Below are 16,574 nucleotides of genomic sequence, written 5' to 3'. Positions count from 1 at the left end.
CATATACAATCTATGAGGGAGTGGAGTGATAGGATGAGGGGGAATGGTTTGAAGCTGAAAGAGGGGAGATGGAGATGAGATGTGAGGAAGAAATGTTTTCCTGTGCGGGGGGTGAGGCAGTGGCCCAGGGTGCCCAGAGAAGCTGTGGATGCCCCATCCCTGGAGGGGTTCAAGGCCAGGCTGGATGAGGCTTTGGGCAACCTGGGCTAGTGGGAGGTGTCCCTGCCCATGGCAGGAGGTGGGATGGGATGGGCTTTAAGGTCCTTTCCAACCCAAACTGTTCTGCGATTCTATGATATGCATGTAACAAGTACAGGAAAAAACACAGCAAGCTCTGTGACCTCCTTCCAAGTCAAGTATGGTGTTCCAGCCTTTTTATGCCCATACAGTTGAACCTGCATGTTGGAAAATGTGGAAGACAGACAAGAGGGACAGAGGGGAAAGGAAATAGCCCCAATACCGACATACTTTGCTCTGACAACTTTTTGTAAATCATCAAAACTCCACTCACTGCCATCAGAGAATGTGGCCACAAGGAAACCCACACAGCAATACCCATAACACCAGGCTGTTGCGTGGACACTGATAACACCTGGAGGAAAAAGTGCTGTCTGCACTACTCAACACTTCAGTGTTCCTTCAGGGATCCTTATGGCAGCACTGCTGGGTGCTGCCAGGCCTGAAGGAAAGCAGGTCTGGAGCTTTCAGTTGAAAGATATTTTGGAAAAAGGGAAAGCACTAAAGGATTTGTGCCTGCATCCCACTGCTCTCATCAGGACCAGGGATCTGACCCTTCTCCTGCTTTTGCCACATGAGACTCAAAGTGCCTAAATAAAAAAATTTCATTATTTCACAACAGAGCCCAAATCTCCTCTCCCCAGTGCCCTTACGGAGTGTGTCATTTACCCATATCGCAACACTGGCAGCCCAGGATATGGACGACAGAGATTTCGCTCCTGGGCTCTCATCAAGAGCATTGCCCACCAGGCAGGTGAGAGATAGGCAGACCTCGGGTCAAACTTCACTTTCCTGAGAAACTTTTTTTCCTGTGAGCATGTACATTATTACCAGAGTTATGAACCTCAACACTTACATCATAGATCTTCTTCACCATCTCCAGCTGGATTTTATCAAAGGTACCATAATCCCTTTCTTCAACCATCTTATCCCGGTACACCCGGTTTGACTCATGCAGGTAGAGCTTCACAAGGTCTTGAGGTTGCTTCAGACATTCGGGGGTAGAGAACAGAATGCCCTGTGCAGAGCAGAGACAGTCAGAAATCCCCACCTTGACCCCAAGGGACTAACCTCACCCCCAGCATCCAGGCTGTCACGCTAGAATGGGGCTGAATCCCTCTAAATGCAGAGCTGTTACAGCAACTTCTGAAGAAGCTCCTACATAACAGCCCCTGGAGAATGTCCCCTCTGTTACCTCCACTCTCCCAAAGCAGTGTATAGCCATTTTACTCATTTTCACACCTCAAGCAGCATCCCCAGCACAGCCTGCCTGGGCTGGTGGTCCTGATCCCAGCAGCAAAGAGCCTGCAAAGTCACGCACCAGCCCAGACGTGTGGCTTTTGCATCCCCACACCACACCGTAGGCATTTTGTCAAGAAGAAAAAACAGTTTGGAAATTTTAGTGGTGATGATTTTTTTTTTTAATCAATTAATTTTAATTAGGTGCATTCTGCCTGCAGGAAGTATTAGTTGCTGTCTGCTTATCACAGGGTGTTTACCGTGAACTCTATTAAAATGCACAGAAGACTTCTGTTTCAAAGAGGTGTCGTCTATAACTAAGCCCATTAACAGCACCCAGGGTTTTCAATGGCATGAATTAAATAGACAGCTTTTATTCCTAACATCTAATTATTTATACATAAAATATAAAATGCACTAAAAGCAATGTAAAGCACTCTCTCTCAGCTCATCGGCCCATGACTCAAATCCTTTGGGTTTCACATTTGTCATCACAGCTGCCAAATTATTATTTTATTTATTTCTGAAAAAAAATTAGTGAGAAGAGCTGATGATTCCAAGAGAGAAAGGTGAAACCCATCAAATCCTAAACTGGTTTAAAAAAAAAAAAAAAAAAAAAAAAAATTAGTGACTCTAAAGACACCCCATCACCATTCTAGCAAAACCTGCAAAACTATAACACAGGAACAGAAATCAGGGTCCAAAGCACCGGAATGTGAATTCTGGACGCTAGGCTTGCTAAGGTGGGAATTATTTCCACTTCTAAAGCTTTGCATCCAGCAAGGTTCCCTGCCAGCAGGCTGGCTTCCTGCTAGTGCTGCTCCGGGCAGCCTGGAGAGCGGAGCAAAGAGCCAGGAGTCAGCACAGCTTCCCCTGCCTGCCGGGCTGGGGGGAACACTCACGGGGGAGAGAGAGCCAACCTGCTCCCACGGATAGGCCGATCAGAAGTGACAGAACAGAAAGTCGCCCAGGCATAAAAAGCTAAGAAAAATAAATTACTTTTCCTCTTTGCAGTCTAAATAACATGTAAAATAACAATAAGTGGTGCAGCATGGTGACCTCTTTCCAGCTCACTTCTTTCCTCATGTTACTCCTGGGGCAGCCTCAGCACTTTGAGGACAGTGATGATGTGAAAAAAGTGACAGACACAGCACTGCTATCAAAAACATTTGGGCCAGGAACCCAGAGTCCTATTTCAAGATACGCTAACCAAGGTGGATTGCCGAGGGGCTCCAGCCACCCCGCTGGCACCGCACCCTGCCGTGTGCGATGGAGCAGCCCACAGCCAGCCGCTGGCATCTGGGTCCCTGTTAGCAAGAGCAAGGGCAGAAAGGGCAAGACAGAAGGAGGAGGAAGCTCTGAAACCGGACTGGCACAAGTAACCAAACCCCAAGCAAGCCCAAGGTTAAGCCAAGCCAAACAACAGCACGAGACCAAAATGAAGGTGCTGCTGACCCTCCCCAGTCCTGCGGCTGACGCTGTCCCCTGTCCCCAGCCACACACTAGCGGCCAACACACAAGGTGCATTTTTGGCGTTTGCAAGCCTGAAGTTCGCAGGGCTCTTTAGTGAGTTTAACCAGGGGTAAACATGAAAATCCCTCCCCGTGCAAAGGAGCGTGAAGCCAGCTGGCCGCTAAAGCCCAGCAAAGCTCGGCTGGAGCGCGGCTCACGGAGCCACCGCTGTCACCTTGCTGTCAGGAAGAGAGAGAGGCTGTTCCTCCTCAACTGCTGAAGCTCTTCATGTGACATGCTGCTTGAAAATCTTGTTAGACACGGGAATAAAAAGCCAAATACCAAAATATAACCCTGTCGAGTCTATGATTATTATTTTACGGAGAAGACAGATATAATTTAGAGCATAATACCATGGTAACCCTTTCAGATGGAAAGAAAGACAGCAACAGGGCTTCCTCTGCTGTGAGCCAGCAGGGAATATATTTTTAAAAAGCATTATCCACAACTCTGTCACTCCAGAGACCTGTCTTCTTTAATCAAGGGTAAATTGCCTGGAGCTTACCAACCAATTTAACTCTGCGGTGCAAGGTGGGACCCAGAGGCATAAAAAGACGCCATCGAAATGCAAGGCAAAGCAGTGTCAAACAGGACAGGACCCGCTACAGAGGGACAGTAACAGATGACACCTGCTGATGAACCCAAAGGACTATAAAGGACTGAAGGGTGACCTTGCCCCTACAACAGTACCAACAGCAAGTGATGTAATCCAAGGACAAGGAGCCAAGGCTGCCATTAGTGCAGATCTTGCCTAATCCTACTCCAGCCTCTTCTTACCCACCATCCTGGACTGTGGTTTCCAGCTTCTCTTCACCCTGAGCATTTCCAGTAAGATGTGACAGCAAATTTAAGCTGGTTGATTACAGATAGGTTTTACAGCACTTGCTGAGTCTTCCGTAGCCATTCAAAACCAGCCCACGAGCCCAGGGGTTTGAAGATAATCACAGATTTTGAGGGTGATGGTTATTCTAAATCAGGAAGGAGCATCCCTCAGTCCAGACCCTAGTGGGTTTTTCAGGTCCCAAATGTGTTTGGGTGTTCATCAGAGAAACCACGTCTGGTGCTGGATTCCTCCTCCCCTTGGTTCCCCTTCTTCACCCACAGCCCTCCTGCCAGTCCCCACCTCCCCGGAGACTCCTGTTCCCCTTTGGGGAGCCAGTTCCCCCCATAGTGGGCATACACATGTTAAGCTGGTGCCACATGGGAGAAACCAGCTTACTGATACGTGAGGGCCTGAACCAAAGCTTCATCCTGCGGCCCCTGTCCAGCCGATGGCACTGGGAAGCAGTGGCACCACGGGGTATGACGCTGGGCATTTAAGGTTTTCTTACAGAAGGTGAAGTCCAGAGACAAAAATCAAATGAGAACAGTTGAATCACTGTTGTGTAGGAATACATGAGATTTCCCACGACCTTTCCAAGTCAACACAACTAGATGGTTGATCTCAGGGGACTGAACAGCCAAGGGAGCCTTGAAAGCAGCACAGTTCAAGCAGTTCAGACAAGACACCCACACAGGCAGGCACAGGAGGACACGCGGGTCCTTGTACAGCTGCTGGAGCCCAGGCGGGATGTGCTGACATGTTTCAAAAGGCACTAGATGCCCACACTGGGGCAACAGAGTGAAACCACACCTGTGTGCCCAGCAGGGAGAGCTGGACAGTCTCCTGGCCTCGCCAGCCTTGCATGAACCGAGATGTCCTCACACACCTGCCTCTGAGCATCTTCACTGGGAGCCAGAGCCTCCCGAGACCTGCGAAGTGCCAATGTCTGACAACAGGACAGTCACCTCGGACTCCCTTCACCTTCAGCGAATGGGGTGCTTCAGAAACACTGTTCCTCTGGGCTCTTCTCCAGGTTTCCATGAGGATGAGCTGAATTTGAACTACACACAGAAATGCCTGTTTTCCTCTGCTGAGGGAGAGGACATGTCTAGCCAGGCAAAAAGGAATCCCACTGACGACGCTCAGATCTTCAGAGATGACCGTTCCAGTTAGTCAGGACAAACATGGACAGTGCTTGACAAAGTCAACCTACTGCAGCCTGCCGAGCTTCCAACCCCTGCGTGTACAGGTTGCTCTTTTTCCATTTGGTTTCACCAAAACCTTTATATACCTAGAGAAATCTCTCTGGCATTTTGCCGTCATTTGCAGTGAACACCTTCTGGAGTCACCTTCACCTGAACCCTCACACCAAGCACCACAGACACCAGTCTGACCAGCTCAGACCAGGGACCAATGGGTACTGGGTGCAGAAGGACACACATGAAAGCAATAAGTTCCCACATCTGTCTGCTGAAAGGAATTGCTGCCAATTTGCGTTTGGGGCAGTCTTCCTTGTTCTTCTTCCTTGTTCAGTCTTCTGTACAACACTCACATGCATACCAGGTACCAGCTCATTATTATTATCCATTCTTCATTAGCTGCAGCAATTAAGATACAGGTTCTTGGAGTGTTTTGTGATTACACAATTAGCACAGCTCTCCTTGTCAGAAGAGCTGCCAGGCAGTTTTGACACAGGGAATAAAGCTGGGCTTGTAAGGCGCTACTGAACAGTTCAGGCACAGTGTTAATGTTTAAGAGGGTCCGATAATGCCAGAGCCACTGGACAGGTTGCAGAAGGAGCCGTTGCTGCAGACCTGGCAGAGCCAGCAGGATCACAGTGCACAGGCAGCAAGCCCAGGGGCTCCACAGCTGCAATCTGTATACAGCTTGTGCCTTTAACAGTTATCTTTGGCTGCTTGTATAATTACAGAACAGCTGGTAAAGCAGCAATCCCCAAATGCCTCTTATATATGCAGCTATTAATGCAATTGGTGTTCGGTTCTCTGGGAGTAAAAGGAATTTGAAAAAGGCATTATGCACCAGCCTAGGAGCCTTACATCCACTGATTCTCCATCTTCCCACAGGTCCTGGCAACTCAGATGGCCCTGCTTTTGGACTTTTGTTGTTGTTTATTTGTTTTGTTTTGTTTCCCTATTGTTTGGGGTTTTTTTCTTTCGTTTTCCCAGATGCCATCACATCAAGAGTCATAAAAGAACACAGACCAGATGGATGAACTGTGAGGTGGGTGGAGATCCAGCTGGACCACCAGGGTCAAAGTTCTAACTGGAGGCCAACGACCTCCCAGCAACGTTCCCAGTTGGTACCAGGGCAGTATTGTCTAATGCCTTCCTGCACGACCCGGGCAGTGCACCCTCAGCTGGTCTGCAGATGATGCTGACCAAGCAGAGAGGTTATTAGACCAAAGGGAGGGACTCTGACGGGCTGGAGAAAAGCTGTGTAAGGCTCTATATGCTTTTGGTTCCACAGTACAAAAAAGATGTTGACATACAGGAGAAAGTTCAACAGGGGCCACCGAGACTGTAACATAGTGGAGCACAGGACAGGCAAGGAAAGGCTGAGAGATGGGTTTGTTCAGCCCAGGGAAAAGATGAAGGGGAGTCTTACTGCTGTCTACGATGATCTGATGGGGAGTTCTAGAGAAGACCGAACCCAGGTTTTTTTGGAGGTGCACAGCAAAAGGACAAGAGGCAACAAACACAAATTGCAGCAAGGGAAATTCTGGTTGAAATAAAAATACATAAACTCCACCAGAGTGGATTTAGCAGGGCAACAAAGGCCAGGAAGCTATGGGAACTCCAGCCTTGGAAACATTCAGAACTTATCTGATCAGCCTGACTTAACATTGAAGTTGGTTCTGCTTGAGCAGGGGGTTGGACCAGAGAGCCCCAGTTATATTATGAATATATGCAGGTGTAACAAATGCACCACATGGAAATGCATTCCCAGAGTCCAGAGCTTCTTTCACACTCAATTTCAGGAAAAAAAAAAAAAAAAATGTGTTCCAGCAGAGTTAAACAGGAAATCAGGAGATCTCAAACCCAAGAATATTTAAGGTAAGGAAATAATCAACAACGAATAGTGAAAGGTAAGGAAGGATTTCAAGAAAACTTGAACCACTATTTAAATAAACATTATGAGCCCAAGGACCCAGGCTGCCCAACTCCCGCTGCCATGTGATAACAGGACAGCAACTGCACTTACTTGGAAGATATTGGAGAAGTCTCGCAGGCTGAAAACATAGTGGAACTTAATGGCTGTTGGCAGGAAAGTAGCAGCTACTTTCTGATGCAGTCCCAAGGCCAGGGCAACCAGCTGCTGAGCTGATTTTTGCACAGCCCCCGAGAAATTCTCACTCATCAGGTGCTGCGTTAAAATGGTGCTGTAGATCCTGGACAAGGCATCTTGACCAGGAATGGAGAGGGCAAAGACACAGAAGTGACGCTGAGGAAGAAAAAGACGTGGAAAGGTCAAAGAGATGGGTGACCATCTCTCAAGCAAGCTGCCCTAGGGACTTGATGTGATTGGACACAGTACTAAACCTCATTCAGGCTCCCTTTCCTACAAAAGGTTGGACCAGATGATCTTTCAAGGTCTCTTCCAACCTGGGATGCTCCATGATTCCATGGCTTGCAGTCTGAACAAGGCTATTTCCCTCTTCCAATTTCCCAGCAGAGGACAGTTGACATCGTTCTGCTCACTAAACAAGGGAGTTTCACCTGCATTTCACAACTGCTATGCTGGAAGTTCAGTCCATTGAAGAGCTAAAGGGCTCTGAAGGTCCCACCAATCTTTGATCGAGACCAGTCACTGTCTCAAACAATGTGTTTCAACGCCTTCAATCCCACAGACTTAACCTGACCTTGTGTTACAGCCCTAAATCCTGACAGTAACAGTGACCAGAACCAGCAGCCCTTTCGGATTCACTTCCTTACTCTGAATCCTGACTTTCACGGCTTCATCTGATCTGGCAAACGCAGCAGCCCCTGCCCTGTTCCCCCTCAGACCATGGTAACACTTGGCTCTTTCCATCCCACTAAACCACTCTCCCTGACAAAATATGTTGAGCAAATCCATGCAGCCTGTTTGGAACAGCCCCTGGAAGGTGACATCTCCCAGAAGACCCCTTATTGATCTGGGATTTGCAAAGACAGAGGAGATGCCCATTGCCAGCCACGGGAGGCTTTGTTATAACACAACAGAGCCCCTCTGGCTGCCATTTGTCCCCCTCGGATGCCAACAGGACCTGCTTGGTGGTTTTGATCTGCAGGCACAGGGAACAGCCCCCGGCCAGGCTCTGCCACCCCTCGTGGCTTGGAGAAAAGGGCAGGTGACCTCAGAGCTGATCATAACCAGCTCTCCGACCCAGACCAGACCTCACAACTCCCAAAAAAATCAGGCCCTGAGGATTAAGATCTCTTCCCAAATCTGTATTTCTGTTACTATCAGCACTTGAACTGGTTTGGGATTTTTTTGTTTTGTTTTGTTTCTTTGGGCTTCCCCCCCACATCTCCTTTCAACAAGAATATGCTGCCAGCTCCATCAGGAAATTTTAGAAACCAAAAGGCTTTAATAAACTACGTTCCAGAGGAAAATATTAGCTAAATGAAGGCAAAGTCTGTCTGTATGAATCAGAAGGCTGTCCTGCTAGTAGGTGGTAAGCTGGCTGGCAACTTGTGACTTCTTCCTCTTCCTGAGCAGCGGAAAGCGAGGAAAAACAGACAAGGGAATACGGGAGCAAGTCTGCCACTTCATCATTTGGAATTACAGTCACTCGACAGATTCATGCCATTTCTACTGATAAAACGACAGCAAGACCTGCCAGTGGTTTTCCTCTGGCCTCACCCTTAACTGATCTGCTCAACAATAAACCCAGCGACGCGCCTGCCGTTATGTGGGGCATTACCTGCAGCCGCGGGTTGATGGTGAAGCTCCCTGCAGTCGGGTTCATGCACGACACGTACTGCACGTTCCTGATCTCCTTCAGCGACAGCTTGGTCCTGTCGTACCTTTGGGCAAAACAAAAAGCAGCGGCACGGTGACCACAGCCTGTGAGCAGCAGCCGCTGCATCTCCCCTGGCATGCGGCTGCAGGCTGCCGACGTCTGCCCACCTTCAGGGGGGTCAGATTCTGGAGCTTGCCAAGGCAGAGCCCAGGCTCACCTGAGTGTCTGTACAGGGCCTGGCACACATGAGTCCTGCTCTTGGCAGAAATCTTTCAGCTTCAACAACCTGTTGCTAATATTTCCATCAGCTAGTCACGAGCACTGAGCGAAGTCCCAGGTTGTACCCATCACTTGCACGGAAATTGTAGAAAAATCACAGGAGGGCATGTGGTTCCAGGCAGCCTGGAACAGGGGCAAACAAGCTGCCTGCTGCCAGATGCAGCTGCCCGCCTGCTGCTTGCATGGGAAGGATGCTGACGGAGCCAGAGGTGCAGCCCTGGGAGGGTCAGTGCTGGGGCCAGGGCTGCAGGGATCCGTGCCCATCTCACTCCTCACTGTCCCTGGAGCGAGCACCCACTGGGGTACAAGAGGGGACACCGAGTGTGTGACACCCCAGTGGGCACTGCTAAGAGTGTGGGTGGGCAGAGAGCCTGGAGGTGCCTGGGAGGGGACACATGGCATGCTGCATCCCCCGAGGGTCCCACCGCCCCCATGCCATCAGCAGAGCCTGCTTGCTGCCCAACGTCCCCGGCATCCACAGCCCCAGATTTCTTCCTGCCCTGCACTGCCTCCATACCTGGGAAGCTGTTGGCCAAGCTCAAGCACACACACAGCTGAGGAGACTGGAAATTGCTCCAAGTCCCTGCCCTGCAATCCCTGTGGGGAGAGCTGTCAATATTGGTCCCACGCAGCGCTGCCAGCGATGGTGCAAAATGCACCGCTCGCCTTCCAAAACACCGTCAACCATCTTCCTTCAAATTACCTCTGCCTAGGAAATGCTTGTTTGCTGCTGCCTGACTGAAAACAATATTAGGTGCTCACAGCAGGGGTGGTTCAGCCCAGCTGAGGCCAAATCCATGGCCTTCCTCTGCTCCCAGCACTGCAAAGCCTGAGCATCACGCTCCTGTTGCAAGCTTGGCACTGGGACCACAGCCACAAGAGCAAAAAAGAGCAAAGCTCCTCTCTACCAGGCTGTGAGCAAGTGCGTGTCCTGGTTCGGGCTAGTAAGAGGGCCTGTTTTGGATTTGTGCTGATCACACACTGATGGGCAGAGCTGCTGCCAGGACAGTCCAGGACTTTCCAGCTTCTCTGCTGTGCCCGTGTCTGCAGGGGCAGGAGGAGCTGGGAGGGAGCACAGCCCCAGTGACCAGCCCAGGATTTGTCCTTGGGTTTAGGACTGAGACCAAACTGGCCAATGGTCTGTTCCATCCCATGCATGGCATGGCCAGGAGAGAGGTGAGGATTGGTCCAGAAGTGCTCTCTCTTGCTCCAGGTCATCCGTCTCTGGGACAGCAAGAGAGGCACGACTCATTGTCTCACTCAGCTCTCAGTCTATCAGACACTCGGGCTCTTATCTCATTTCCAGGAGTGCGCTTTCAGGACTCTCCCTGCTCCTGGATCATTAGCCAGGAACAGGCTGAGCCTTGGTCATCGGGTGGTGAGAAGTGTCACTGCGTGTCACTCATTTCTATATTTGCATATATTGCTATTATTACCATCGTTATGATTATTTTCAATATTATTGTAGTTTAGTTATTAAATTGTTCTTATCTCAACCCACGAGTCTCTTTTCCCTTCATTCCTCTAATTTTCTCCTGCATACCCAGCAGCGGGGAGAGCCAGCGAGCAGCTTTCTGGTGTTTGACTAGCAGCCAGGGTCAAAACCATAACAGTTTGCTTGCTCAGGACAGAGGAAACCCCAAGGGTGCACAACGCTTGGTTCACCCAGAGCCTCCCAGCCAGCTCCAGCCCAGCCCAGCCAGGCACGATGGCAGACACAGGATGGGAAGAGGGAACCTTGCTTTGACATCCTCAAACCCCAACCCCAACCCTTGAGCCAGACAAAAAGGTCTCGGCTGACCAAGCCTGAGCAGCCTCCTACCAGTGGCCATAGTCCAGGTGCTGCCTGATCAGCGTATGGGGCTGCACCGTCCCGTAGGCGTCCACTTCGGGCATGTTCAGATCATCAATGAAGTACACAAGCGTCTTGGTACCCGGAGGGCCGTAGTTTCTGCCAGCCTTTTTCTCCAGAGGCTTCTCAAGCACACCTGTATAGAGGCAGAGGAGCAAAGCTAAGCTGCCCGGGACAGCAACACTGCAAAATAAAAATTATTTCTCCACCCAGCTCAGCGTCGTGCTGCATGTAGCCACAGCAGCCCCAGGAGGAGCCAAGCCATGCACAGGATGGGCAGGATCCCCCCAGCCCCCTCCGACTGGCACCCAGAGGCTGTTTGTTGCTTTTTGGGGAAGAAGAGTTGGTCTCAGCACCAGATGCTGCTCACCAGCAGCACAGCAGCTGTCCCCGAGCTGTGACTATAGAGCAGACGGAGCCCTGCATGGGGCTGGCAGGGACCCTTGGGCAGCTCCTGGGTCCGACTCCACTCAGGTTGGAAAGTTCTCAATTACTCCTTTCAAATAAAATATGTCAAAATGAAGTATCCTACAAAACGGGTCTACTTCAGATGAAAAAAAAAGGCTTCCATGTGAGAGAAAGCCTTTTGAATCCTTTCTGATTAATTTTTTAATTGAAGTCTTGCTTGCTGAGGTCATTCTGATCCATACAGCAGTGCAGGAATATTCTCTGCTGCCTGCCCCAGTGACACAGCAACCGCACCGGTAACACGGGCAGTAGCGGCTGGGCACTGGGAAGGAAAAAAGGAGATGCTGTGGGCACAGAAGCCCATGAGCCAAGCTGATTTTGTGAGTGTAGGTCTGGTTTTTTACCCCCATTAGAAAAAAGTAATTCTTTTGTGCCTACTTCTTGCACATTTTCAGGACAAATAAAATAATATTTTTTATTTAAATGCACCAAATACCCACAAGTTCCCTGATCTCATCCCCAGCATTAGCCAAACCTACAGAAAATGTGTCAAGACTCATTTCCAACATGAGTTGCCAAATTACCACCTACTTTTAAGTAAGGTCATGAAAGGGAAAGCATGGAGAGAAAAGTTTCTCATTTCCAAGCTTTGGAAGATTTTAATTTGCTTTAGCAGAAAGCTGAGGCTATGTGTTGCTCTAGATTATAAAATACGGGCAATATTTATAATGCTGGGCTGATATTTAATAAAAATCACCCCGCATTGCTGCACATCATGTTTTATAGGTTATTGATTCCTTTGATCGCAGCCCCAGCAACCTTTACTGGCTCAGCGAGTGGAAAAGCAAACAGCAGCAGCTCTCCTCTGCCCAGAGGCTGGGACGGATGCTCTGCCGTGCGATTACTGGGAGAACATCCTCGGTCTCAGGGGCTCACTGCTTTCCTGAAGACAGAGGCAGAATTTGTTTCATTTTAGCAGTTTTGGGTTGTCAACAGACCTAGAAGGTGCTGTAAAGCAGCACGGTAAGTGAAAATTCTTTGTAATTAGGGAAGATTGGCAAATGGAAATGGGACTGGGGATTTTTAGAAAAATCTTCTTGTGAAAACGTACACTTAAGCCATTCATTTTCATGGGCAAAAGTTATTAAGGAAGATTTATATTCTGTTTTTTTCAGACCAGAAATCTTTTAAAACACCTGGTTTTTTTATTGCCTCAGTGCATTGCAGACAGCTTGTCTTTCCCCACTACTCAAAATTCAGCTGATTTCTTGTTGGAGACAGTTGCTGCACAAAGGAATGAATTGTGCTACGAAAGATGATGAATCTTTCCTCAGCGGAGTCTCTCTCCCCTTTCAATAAAACCACAATATTTGAAATTTCTGGTAGCAAGTTAAATTAAGTGTTTCAAATAAGCATTTAATTTAAATTTAATTAGTCCTTAATTAACATATAAAATCTGCCTTTTTTTGAGGTTAAACAAGTATGCAGGAGATTCATCACACTGAAATGCAATTACTGGGGATCAAGTGACGTGTTCATGAAAGTTGCATGTTAATTCAAAGCCGTATCTCACAATCATAATAACGGGGCCACGTCTCTGCCTCCGAGACCCTGAGATACTCAAATTAGCACCTGAAAGAAACAGTCAATGGAAACGAGATTTAACAAGTGCGACTCCTCTTGCCTACTGGCTGTTGATCAAGGGGGGGGGAAAAAAAAAGAATTTGTTTTGCAAAGGGGGGGAAAAAAAAAAAAAAAAAAAAAAAAACACCAAAAAAACCCCCCAAAAAACCCCAACCAAACAAAAATTATTGCATTTTTCATGAGGCTGATTTGGAGCAGACAGAAGCCAGGGCTCCATCTGAGAGCGGAGCCAGGAGGAGCCGAGGTCCAAGAGGGCACGAAGTGGAGAGAGCAGCAGACCCAACATCCAGGGCATCAGGCTGAGAGAGCAACAAATGCCACAGAAATTCGCCATCAGTCCCAATCCACCCAAGAAAACCCCCAAACTGGCCCAGGCTTGGGCAGAGAGGACGTCAGGCTCCTTTTCACCACTATGCACACGGCATTTCTGTAAAGCCACAGGGCGCATGGGGATGGTTAGAACCACGGAGCCGTGCTTCCCCTCAAGGGTGCCTGGTCTGCACCAAATAAATCTCTGCACTGACAGGCACCTTGTCTAAGAAATCACTGGCTTTCAGGGTAGGTTCTTTTTTAAGAAAAAAAAAAATCCAAAACTGCTTTGTATCCATCTTTTACAAATTTACAGAGGTGCCTGCTGGGGGAAGAAAAGCAGCCAACTGCCAAACTACACAAAAAGGGACAAATTAAGTTTAAAAAATGAGCAGCAGGGAAGCGGGCCAGGCAATATAAATCACGCTTCCCAATGCAAATCTCACAGCCACATCTTCATCCCTACGCAAGATGACTTGCTCCTCTCGGCAAAGGAAGAAAGTCGCTGTCTCAGACCGTAGCTCACGGCCAGAGGAAATCGGGACGTGCTGCCAGGTCTGCCTGGATAAATCTCAACACCTGCACACACCCGCCCCGTCCAGACACAGATAAAGGAGTGTGCATTGCCCCAGCCCGGCAGCGGGACGCACAGACGGACGGTTCAGCCCGTTGACCAGCTCAAGGGCATTTCATGAAGAACCCACGGGGAGAGGAAAGGCAAAGGGACACCCGGGAGGGAAGAGGCAAGCTGTGACCACCACACTGCTCAGGGCTGCAAGACTGGCCTAAAGGAGAGATTTGAGCAACCTGGGCTAGTGGGAGATGTCCCTGCCCATGGCAGGGGGTGGGACTCGATGTTCTTTAAGGTCCCTTCCAGCCCAAACTACTCTACGATTCTATAATTTTACCCTTTTTTGCTTAAAGGACATGAAACCCAAATGACACGCATTCAGACCACGGGCAGAGGCATGGGCACCGTCCATCCCGTGGGGCTGGCTGAGGCAGGCAGGAGAGCCCGGGAGGGTGAGCGCCAGCAAACCTGCCCCAAAAAGCTCTGACGCTGGCCCCATACCACAGCTCCAGGTTACACGGCGTGTGCTGAGCCTGTGCGGTCACCTCTTTGCGAGGAGATCAGTCCCAGAGGGCCATTTTAAGCTCTAACACCTCTCTTAAAATGTTTGGGGTGTTGGGAGCCTGGCAGAGCATGGACAGACCCTAGATGCTCGCTGCCCTCGGCATCGATCCAGGCTGTGAGTGTGGCCCCACCCAGCACCTCCTGGCCAGGAACAACCCAGATGGTGGAGGTTAAATTCTTGGCCCTCCACAGACAGTGGTTCTGTGTAGGGCTGGGGGAGTAAAAGGATTTCAGGACATTTGGGTCAAATCAAGCTATGTGAAGGAAGCCTCTTATTTCACAGTGACCCACAGCTGTTATTCAATTCAAAATAAACCAGATTGTCTCATTCCTGGTTAATACATGTAAAAAATTATTTTCTCTCTCTTTAGGTCAACTCAAAGTGAAAACATCATTCCAAAATGAGCTCCTTCTCAAGAATTCCCTCCTTCCTCTTTGTCTCTGAAGAGACTACACAGCAAAACTGACCTTATCTTGGTCTTAAACTTCATTTTTCATTGCTATGCCAAAATCCTCCTCAGCAATCTTCTTATGGACCTCCCCAGGGTCAGCAGTTCCCTGGGGTTCTGAGCTGACCCAGCAAGCCCTGCGTCCCCTGGGGAGGTGGGGATGGAGAATCTGCTCATGGGAGCACGCTGGGCTGTGTCAGGACGCGGAGGACAGCACCAGGAGCTGGCAGCCCTGGCTTCCAGCCTGCAGATATCCATTAGCACCATCCTCGCTGCTAACTGGGATGCGATTCCCATCATTGCACCCTGCGGACAGTTTGGATCCTAGCCAAGAAGCCCCATCCTATTCAGGACGGGCTTAAATTCAAACGTATTAAAGACACACCTCAAGTCAAGAACAAGTCACATTCTGTATACAACAGCAGCAGACGTGTGTGCTTTGGCACAGCCCTGAACCGCAGTTGTGGGGTTCAGAATTCAAATCCTCATTAGGAAAATGTCATCTTCCACAAAACCAGAGGTCCACTGACCTGAGAGTTCCACAGTAGGATGTAAGAGTCTGCAGGCATCAGTGCAGTGCCCACAAACGACATGAGGAGCTCACCCATGGCTCTTCCCCTGCGCTACAGTGCACACCTTGCTCCGAACCCCATCAGACACCCCAGGAATTGGGTAACCTGCCCGGCAGAAGTCCCGAGGCTCAACCACTGTCCTACCTTGCAGCATGGCAGAGGTGGTGTAGTAGTTAAACGGGACCTTCTTCACCACATATGCGTCCGTGTCCAGCGAGGAGAGCTTGTCCCCCACCAGCACGGATTTCCCCGTGCCAGCACTGCCCACCAGCATCACCGGGCGCCGGCGCTCCAGGAGCCTGTCCATGAAGTACCGCACACGGACCGTCTCAGTTGTGGGCACCAGGCAAGCCTAAGAGGGGCAGAACGAGCAGGTAAGTGTCTCCATCCCTGCCACAGCCCCATAGCCATGTTCTGGGGAGAAGAAAAATGGGGAGAGCCAGGAATGAGTGAGGTGACCCCAGTTTCTAGGCTGTACTAGGGAGGGAACGATACGCTGCTGCCAACCATTAAAATCAATCTGTCTGTAGAGATGAAAACTTGACAGCTGGATGCGGGGAGCAGCATCTGGATCTCCCCACAAACACACATTTTGCTAAAACAGTAACAATTTTTAAAAGTCATCTGCTCACTATGGCACTTGTGAAAGGAAAGAAAAGCGCAGCTGGCAAACGCAATGCACTACCTGCAGAAACTCTCGTTTTCGTCCAAATCACAAGAACATCTCTATTTTCAGCCACAAAGAATGACGACATGGTGTCTCAGAGACATTGTCACTACATTTATCTTGCATCCAGCTTCCCCCTGCATGCTGCAATCCTTGGCCAAAAGCGCCCCCCATCATGCACCCCCCATCCTGCACCCTGCTCCTGGGGCACTGGGCTGGCTGGGAGCTGTCCCTCGTGTGCTTCACTCGTATTCAGAAGATGGATGGAGGATGTGTCTTCACAGCCAAAGCACAGTAAAGAAAGATGGGTAATTTAATTGTAACTCATAAAGAATGCCATCCTTATTATGAAGTGCTTGACCTTTAATGACATCCCCGCTTGCAGCCCAGAAAGCCAACCCAGGGGCGGCATCCCCAGCAGTGGGAGGAGCAGGGCGAGGGAGGGGGTTGTCCCCCTCTGCTCCGCTCTGGTGAGACCCCCCCTG

The 16,574-nt window shown here is 49.5% G+C and overlaps 1 protein-coding gene across 1 annotated transcript in view; it reads right to left on the bottom strand.

Annotated features, from left to right (window-relative positions):
- Nucleotides 1-16,574, bottom strand: part of LOC104461927 (dynein heavy chain 9, axonemal-like) — a gene marked incomplete at both ends in the record, with an annotated part of 83,309 nt that overhangs the window by 17,604 nt on the left and 49,131 nt on the right. The window contains 5 exons of the mRNA XM_010073674.1: nucleotides 1,094-1,255; nucleotides 7,034-7,273; nucleotides 8,736-8,838; nucleotides 10,876-11,041; nucleotides 15,567-15,774. Of these exons, the coding sequence (XP_010071976.1) occupies nucleotides 1,094-1,255; nucleotides 7,034-7,273; nucleotides 8,736-8,838; nucleotides 10,876-11,041; nucleotides 15,567-15,774 (879 nt within the window). The remainder of the gene's footprint in view (nucleotides 1-1,093; nucleotides 1,256-7,033; nucleotides 7,274-8,735; nucleotides 8,839-10,875; nucleotides 11,042-15,566; nucleotides 15,775-16,574) is intronic.

Source organism: Pterocles gutturalis, unplaced genomic scaffold (assembly GCF_000699245.1).
Source record: "Pterocles gutturalis isolate BGI_N339 unplaced genomic scaffold, ASM69924v1 scaffold27822, whole genome shotgun sequence".
NCBI lineage: Eukaryota > Metazoa > Chordata > Aves > Pterocliformes > Pteroclidae > Pterocles > Pterocles gutturalis.
This window is presented reverse-complemented; position numbering and strand designations above follow the sequence as displayed.